This window comes from Populus nigra, chromosome 14 (genome assembly GCF_951802175.1).
Source record: "Populus nigra chromosome 14, ddPopNigr1.1, whole genome shotgun sequence".
Classification (NCBI taxonomy): domain Eukaryota; kingdom Viridiplantae; phylum Streptophyta; class Magnoliopsida; order Malpighiales; family Salicaceae; genus Populus; species Populus nigra.
The window spans coordinates 837,610-846,237 of record NC_084865.1 but is presented as its reverse complement, the minus strand read 5'-3'; the positions used below and the strand labels follow the sequence as shown (position 1 = coordinate 846,237).

The 8,628-nt window shown below is 30.9% G+C and overlaps 1 protein-coding gene across 1 annotated transcript; it reads right to left on the bottom strand.

Annotated features, from left to right (window-relative positions):
- Window positions 1-4,321: 4,321 nt before the first annotated feature.
- Window positions 4,322-6,265, bottom strand: LOC133672992 (transcription factor MYB54-like). The gene is made up of 3 exons (XM_062093574.1): window positions 5,785-6,265; window positions 5,127-5,564; window positions 4,322-4,744 (listed from the first exon to the last, which is right to left on the bottom strand). Exons 1-3 carry the CDS (start codon window positions 5,897-5,899, stop codon window positions 4,554-4,556), a joined length of 744 nt encoding a protein of 247 aa, XP_061949558.1. The 5' UTR covers window positions 5,900-6,265; the 3' UTR covers window positions 4,322-4,553.
- Between the last annotated feature and the right edge of the window lie 2,363 nt (window positions 6,266-8,628).

Below are 8,628 nucleotides of genomic sequence, written 5' to 3'. Positions count from 1 at the left end.
AACTTCATTGTTTACAATATGTATAACCTATATTTACATGAATTTTTTCATATGAAATATTAAAACTTATTTTTTTTTTAATTTTTCTGAGTTGACCCATGAAACCCGGGACCCGACCCCTTGGCCGGGTCAACCCCCAAGCCAGATTTAATAACTATGATTGCTACTAATATTACTCGTTAACAACACCTTTTTCTTCTTCTTTTTTATGGACATTTACACCATTATCATCTTTAATTTAAATAATAAAGTAAAAATTTTAAATTAATTTTTTAGCTAATAATTTTTTTATGAGAAACTTAATTAATGAAAAATAAAATGTGATAGTGAATAAAATGGAAGGTGGTATGTTTAAATGAAAGTAGAGAGAAGAATGAATTAAATGGTAACATAGAGGGAAATATAATAAATAGAATTAGAAAGAGATTGAATTAGAGTGAGAGAGGTAGATTTGGGGGTATTTGAGAGTGTGGTAGTGATTATTTTTTAAAATATTTTTTGCTCGGAAATGCATTAAAATAATTTATTTTTTTTATTTTTTAAAAATTATTTTTAACATTTAGCATATTAAAATAATTTAAAAACACCAAAAAATATTAATTTGAACTAAAAAATAAAATAAATATTTTTTAAAAAACAATTTTAAAATATAAAAATAAATAGGTCCAAAAAGAAAATGTACCTGAGTGAGGAATAAAAAGAGAAAAAATAAGTGAAAGATTGAGAGGTGAGAATAAGAGAGGAGAATGAGAAAATATATTAAAAAAAATATAAAGGAGCATAATAAACAATAGGAAAAAGAAAAAGAAAAATCGTTGAATTGTTGTAAATTTGAAAAAGAATGAGTGAAGTTAATTTTTATTAAAAAATTTGTAGAGCTTGACAGAGATTTGTAATACAAGATTCATGAAAACAAATATCAATCACAAATATATAAAAAAATGAAAAAAATAATAAGTGATTTTTTCCTTAATATATATTTATGATTTGTTTCTTATGATAATCGAAGCATATATTAAAATTAATATATAGGTGAATCCACAAGAATGACTCATTTATTGATAGGTGGGAATTATGCGAACTTATGACATTTCAGATTCCACCTTTCTCTTGAATATGCAAGAATCCACCCTCCATCGTCGTGGATCACCAGCCAGCCAGACCCACAAGAAGTCTCGTTAATTTCACCTAAGAGTGATGCTTGACCGCTGATCAATATGTTTGGGAGAAGATATATAGCACTACCAAACTCTTTGTTTGCTGCTGTGCAGGGGATTAATTGTAGATTGCGGAAGAAAGGAAGCACATATGGTCTTGCGAGGTGAGAGGTTTGGTTGCCCTGTAGTTTTTAGTGGAAGAAATAACTTGCAGGAAGGTGACTGATTATCGTCCAGGTTGGTAAGAGACTCGAGGATTCATGCATGCAAGCCCTTGATTTGCAGATATATATATCTCCATGCTAGCTCTTGATCATATGGCAATTTGTATGGAATATTATTGATGGGCTGCATGCATACAGTTATTGCAAACAAATCAAGCTCCTGATTCTGACATTTATATTGGTGAAAATCCATCCAGATTAATTGTGCCTTGAATACGATGATCATAACTGAAACTATGAAATATGGTTAATTATAGCACCTTTGTTGATAAATATTTAGATAGTTTTTTTTTCTCCCTCTCAAAAAAGGAAAAAACAGAGAAAAAGAAAACATATCTCATATTCTTTTTTTTTTATTATTTTTTTTGAGAAACTAATCAACCGCCAACAAATTAAACTTGCCTAGCCATTACGATTCCGTAAGAATTAACTAAATCAGCTTCAAACAACATCTCCTTCAATAGTTACCTTTTAGTTCATTGTGTAGCTTTATTGTTGAAATTAAATATGGAACTCTTTTTTTTTTCTTTTTAATTTTGCTTTTTTCTTTTTCTTTTTCAATTTTATTCCTAGATTTTTTAATATATAGTTATCTTAATTACCTTTAAACTAATCAAGTCGATTAGATCACATCAAAGTAACTTCCATATAATTTTATTTTAAACGTAAAATAAATAGAGAGTTAAGTCTCGAGAGGTCTTTTCTTGTTAATTTTTTTTAAAAATTTAAAATTAATCTATCGAATTGAGTTTAATAACCATGTCGGATGTTTATTGTCACATTAAAAAATAATAATTAGCTTGGCTTCTTGGGTCTTCAATTTCCACTAGCCTCTCTTCTAGAATATGACTAGGATTTGAGACAAAGCATACCTACAATATGTGATTAGAAAGATGCTAGAAAACACGAATTTTATTTCAAGAAAAATGATCACGACTAAACAGCCACAAAGTTCAACAAAAACTACAACATTAATTACTGCTATCTTTAATTCGTGATTCATGTTTGTGATATGAGTAAGTATTTAGCATCCATAGATGAAGAGCTTGCTGAATCCATGTCTATAAATGGGATACGTATTGATGAGAAGAACTGAAATCGAGTTTATTACAACTTAATTAGAATACATACCAGCTAGTTAGTTAGTTAGTTAGTTAGTTAGTTAATGATGTGGTCCTATTCTATACATGTTGAAATGCCAACAACAACCACTGTACTCTATGTATGTATAAAGTCTTTTCTCTGTCTTTATGTCAAACATGTTTAGGTGAGTTTAGGGTTTGAATTAATGGATTGCTTTTAATTAGGTAGTGCGCCTCATATATAGCTTAATACTATTCTTCTAAAGTTCAAGGATTTTGCCTCTAATTTGTTTTACAAGTCTGATTTATATTAATTATTTTAGTGATTTTTCAACCTATCATTTTATTAATTATATATATATATATATATGTTATTATACAAATGAATGAAAATGTCCTCGCATGAGAAACTTAAATCTGGTTTAAGTATTTTAATCAATTTAGATGAAAATACCCAATGAAACGACAGGTTGGAAAATTATAATAATTCTATACAAGGAGATAAATTAAAAATAATTAAATCTAATAATGAAACAAGTAATTATTAAATTCCTCTCTAAATTGAAACCACGAATCTCTCATCCTCGCTACTTATAATTAATGGACTCTTAAACATCATAATTAGTTGAAGTCTTAAGTGGTATGATTAAACTCCTATATAATTCAAAGTTTGGTTGCTTCCAAGCTAGAAACACTGTCAAGAAACTAACACGTTCAGATGGATTGACATAAGTGGAGAGATTAATAATGTGAACAAAGGCAATATCATCATGTATATAGCTGATCAAATGAAAGAAAAAGATTATTTTTTTTCTGGACCGTTGTTGAATCATGACCAAGTGAAGAAAAGACAAAAGTATTTGGTGGTTACAAGTCCTGTCAAAGCCATGCACAATTTTTAATTCAATCACACCATTGAATCGTTGAAGGTGGTTAATTGAAGTTGTTTTCTGGAGTGCTTGATTACATCATCATTGCCACTAGCTAGCTCAATCCTCAAGATCATCAATGTCCTAGAACATTGCCTCTTCTTTCCCAGTAAAATATAGGTCGATCTAGGACTTATAAAATCAACATAGGTAGTAGCCAGGATCAATTGGAGAGTGTCCAAGGATCGATTTTTATTTTTATTTTTATTTTTTGCTTTTAACCACAGCAAAGAATAAGTTTTCAATCCCAACCAAAAAGGAAGGCACCATGCATTATTTATGGAGAAATATCATCGTTATATTTTTATAGATCATGAGTTTTATAAAACTCTTCTGCTGAAAAGAAAAAGAAAAAGCTATGGAGAAAACAAGGAGATGCTAAGGATATGAAACTATCCAATTTGCATATGCAAAAAGTTTTGTAAAATCTTCTCCGATGATCGATCTTCTTCTAGAAGGAAAACACAAAAAGCTATGGAAAAATAAAGAAGATGCAAAGGATGGTTTTCATCATGAAACTGTCCGACTTGCACATGTAAACAGTAATTCGACAGTGTTTGGTTAATGTTTTGGACAAAAAAAACAAAGAAAACAATCTACATTTTCTCTTTTAAAAATACAAACATTTACTCTACAACTGTTGTAAAAATAAATATATTTTATATTTTTATTTTTATCTCTTTAATTAAATACATTTCTATTATACAGGTAGATGTCCTCATTCACCAAAAATGAATGGAGCCCTTCCATTATTAATATTACTGTAATCAGAAATAGATAAATCATGAATACTGTTAAGAAAACTAATATTTCATGGTAGTATTCTTGGTTTTGTGCATATGTACAAATCGACATGACTGTACATCTAATATATATATATATATATAAAGAGAGAGAGAGAGAGAGAGAGAGAGAGAGAGAGAGCAGCATGATGTCTGAATTGTACCAAACTGTTATAATTGATTAATGCAGTGCTAATTAAAACCTCTTCAATTTCTACACAGACAGCGCTGTTATTTGCAGTATATATGCCTCGTACCGTATAATACGTCTTCTTCAACATATATCTGCCTAATTATACATGTCAATGCATTTGTGCAGCATCCAGGTATGATTCTAAACTGAAGGTTGCATACATTTGTATATATCATCATCAAGACCCTATAATCCACAAACTTGGTTTCCAGCGGATAAAAAATCAATGAATGGAAAACCAGCCCTGCTCTTAGGCAATTCCTTGGCTTCCTGATCCACCTCGACATCATCTCTTCTTGCATTGTCTATCACTTCACTCTTGCTAGACTCGGTCTTTACTTGGAGAAAATCATAAAACTCGAGAGGTTGATTTTTACCTGCAATATTAATTTGCACAAAAAAAATGCGTTAAGAAACTGATATAAAATAGATAATCACCAAGAAAGATATAGCACAACAATATATACTAATAGAAGAGATAGAGAGAGAGCAGAGATGACTTGTTTCCCTGTTATTCTGATAGAAATTCACTTTAAAAATATCATAAATATATATTTATTTTATAAATACGTTTCTGTTTCTTCTGTTTATAATTTTTTGTTTTGAGATACTAACTCATTGCAACCTATACCAACTACATGTTACAAAAATCCACCAATAATTTTTCCATGAAACTCAAGCTAGTACCCATCAAAAAGATTTCTCAACCTAAGAGTGTAATTTTTATATGTTTGATGGTGATCTTCTGTAGTTAATTACCTTCACAATGGCTAGGATTTTGGCTGTATAAATCTTTGCAAATTGATGTATAGTTGCGAGTGAAGGGATGATGATAATGATCACAATAACTTTCAAAGTATTTGTGGACAAATGATGGGGCATTGTTCCTTGGCTCACAATTCATGATCCTCACATCTTGATTTGAGAAGGAAGGTTTCTGCTCGTTGACTAATAGCGATTGAGATGCTCTTTTTGCATGAATCTTCGATCTTTCTCTACATCTTCTTGCCATGATTACATGCCAATGGTTCTTCACTGCATTATCAGTACGACCAGGAAATTGTTTTGCAATAACAGCCCATTTATTGCCGTGAATCCGATGACAAGCAAGAAGCCTTTCTTCTTCCTCTTCTGTAAAAGGGCTTCTGTTGATTCTTGGATCCAACTGATTAAACCATCTCAACCTACAACTCTTCCCTGATTTAATTTACAATTTTTGAGTTAGTTATTAGTCAAAATCATATTTAATATTTCTTTTTCTACAAAGTATATATATTTCATGTTTTTCTTGCATAAATTTTTAAATAAAAAACCAAACATGACCAGTTCAATTATCCCTAAACCTAGCACAGATAAACCATATTAATTGGAAAATCATGAATGGATTAATTTAAAATCATTTTGGTTTAATTCTCACCTGATCTTCCCTGAAGCTTTTCGGCTATGGAGTTCCAATTATGTGGACCATACTGTTCCACCAACTCGCGAAGCTTCTCATCTTCAGCCAGCCTCCAATGGCCTCTGCTAGACATCTGACGATGATCTCCTAACTAATACAACAAGCAAAAGTCGTAAGGAAAAAAAAAAACCTAGCTATACATGTTCAGAGCTCGAGTTAATATACACAAAACTTGAAAGCCCTAGCTCCTTTCTCGTTCTTCAAAGAGAATATATATACAAAGAGAGCAAGAGATGGCGATGAGGTGATAATTTGGTGGCAAACAAGAAAAGTAGGGAAAGAAAATATATAAGGAGAAGATGAGAAATGATTCGATGAATTCGTTAAGGGAGTTGGGAGGGTTTGGACCGACCTTCACCAGATATTGATGCAACGTCTAGGCTAACAAACTGTTACAAGTCATTTACCTATAGGCATATCTTAATATGTTGTTTATGTTTGTGTGCTGTGTTCGTGAGAGGGAGGGAGGTTGAAGGGATCCTTTCAACATCTTTGCAAGTTTCTAACCTACAACTTCTACTTATAACCCACCTAGCATAATCTTTTTATTATTATTATTTTCTCTCTCTTAGGAGTATAAAGGATATTAATGTAGTATTTGGACAAGAAGAGATGGAGTTATGTTCTCTCCAAAGAAGTCATCTTCTTCTGTTTTTTCTTTTTCTTTTTTCTTTTTTTTATAAAGACTTAATTAGGAACAAAAAGTTTTAATAACCAGCCCTAGAGCGAGCATGCATTGCCTCCAACCTTGTATTATTATAATGGTTAATATTAATTAATCTCAAGGAATTGGCCATGTAATATTTGTTACTTTCCTTGATTCTTTGAGTTTAAACCGTCATATCTATACCTATAAGAATTTATTAAATATCATATTGATGTGATGAAATGTATTTTCAAGATGGTCGAAAATTAACATATAAAATGATTCGAGAATATTTTCTTAGCGTCACATGGAAATAATTAATATTGAGAGTGGGTGGAGTTATATTAAATTAAGCTGATTGTTATTGCTCAAGGGAAATTAAGCTCCCCCCCCCCCCCCCCCCGCACACACACACACTTGGGATCTTCATTAGAAGATGATATACGTAGAGATTAATTAAGGATTGAAACAAGGACATATCCTCCATTAATTGTGCGTTGGCCTTCTTGATTTTACAAGGAATTTCAATAATTTTTCAATGAATATATAATTCGTAAATTAATTTAGTGCTAATAGAAGAAAGGTTGGTGAGCTTGTAAAGACTTTGTGATGTTTACAAGTGCATGGGATGTTTTTTTTTTAAGGATTTAGGTTTTGATGATCACCCTTTTTACCTAATTAACTAACATTTTAGCTTACAAATTCAGAAGTGCCTGTGGAGCTAGAGGGATCCCTTTCAACAGCTGCTTTGGAGTCCATCATCCGGTCCTTAATCGATCTAAGACCTAACTGTGATTTCACCGAGGAAACTTCTGTCACAGCATTCTTTCTTTGGACATCAACAAGAAAATCAATATTGTACCTTGATTGGAGCGAGAGGTGTTTCAGGAGATGAGACTTGAACCATCCTTAATTATCCAACTTATCGACCAGTGAAGCAGTTCAACAAGTAAATTAGGGACTTGCTCAAGTCAAGTTTTATAAAATAATAAAAGGGTGATCAAAAATCCAAGTTGATCTCTGACCCAGTCAAATTGGTTATTTGTAAAAAAAAATTTAAAAATTAAATAATATCATTTTAAATTAAAAATAAATAAATTAATCCAAATAAAGCCATTTAACCTGGAACTTTAACTTATTCTATTAAGAGTTCAATAACTTTTACTCAGAAGATAAAACTTTTACCATTTTTAATTAATGTGTGAACTAATATCATCATGTCCATTATTTATGAGCTTATGATTCAAGTAACATGACTCAAACCCATATAATAATAATAATAATAATCAACACCAAAATGAAAGCCTCCCATATCTGAGCTAGGCTCTGTACGTATTCTGAGTTTCTAGATTGAAAAATGGTGAAACTTCATTCTAAATATAATCTTTTCTCGGGGTAAACATCCTTCCTAGCTAGTTGGCCACCAGTAAAACAAACCAAATTTGAAGGATTTAGCCATTTCTTTGGTGAGTAGACGAATTAATCTTGTTGACCTTAATTACACAATGTGTTCATGGAGAGAATGTTTTGGACATAAAAATATTAGTAAAATTAAAGCTTAAACTCAATTGACTAATCCACATACAATAAGAGTATTCTCGTCATGTCATGTTAATTGCGATTAAATGTTATTTCAAAATGATATGGAAACTCTTTTGTATTGACATGATGCATTTTTTTAAGAAATATAATTTATTTTTAATGTTTCAGTGCTAGGATTTGAACTTGAGAGAGAGTAAAAAAAAAGTTTTTCATACAAATTTACACCGTTAAAAAATGTCAACGACTTGGCATCACATGCAGGGTAGCACATGAGCCTCACCGATGAGTCATTTGGTTGAACGCACTGTCGTCTAGTTGTCCTTCATTGGAAGGAGAATTCCCATTGACATAATTTCCAAATTATCCTAATAATAAATCTTGATAATAAACATGTTAGCATGGAAAAAATATGCACAGTGATTGATTTTGGATTTACATATCAAAACAACGAAGGTTACTGAATTTTCTTGAAATTGTACGCTATTCTTGAAAAGTTTTATTTATAAAACTTGACCCGACTTATAACTCGAGTGACAAAATAAACAAGTCAACTCGGGTAATTCAAAACAATATTTTTTTAAAAAAAAGTTAAAAAGATTTTGTTGTAAATAAAA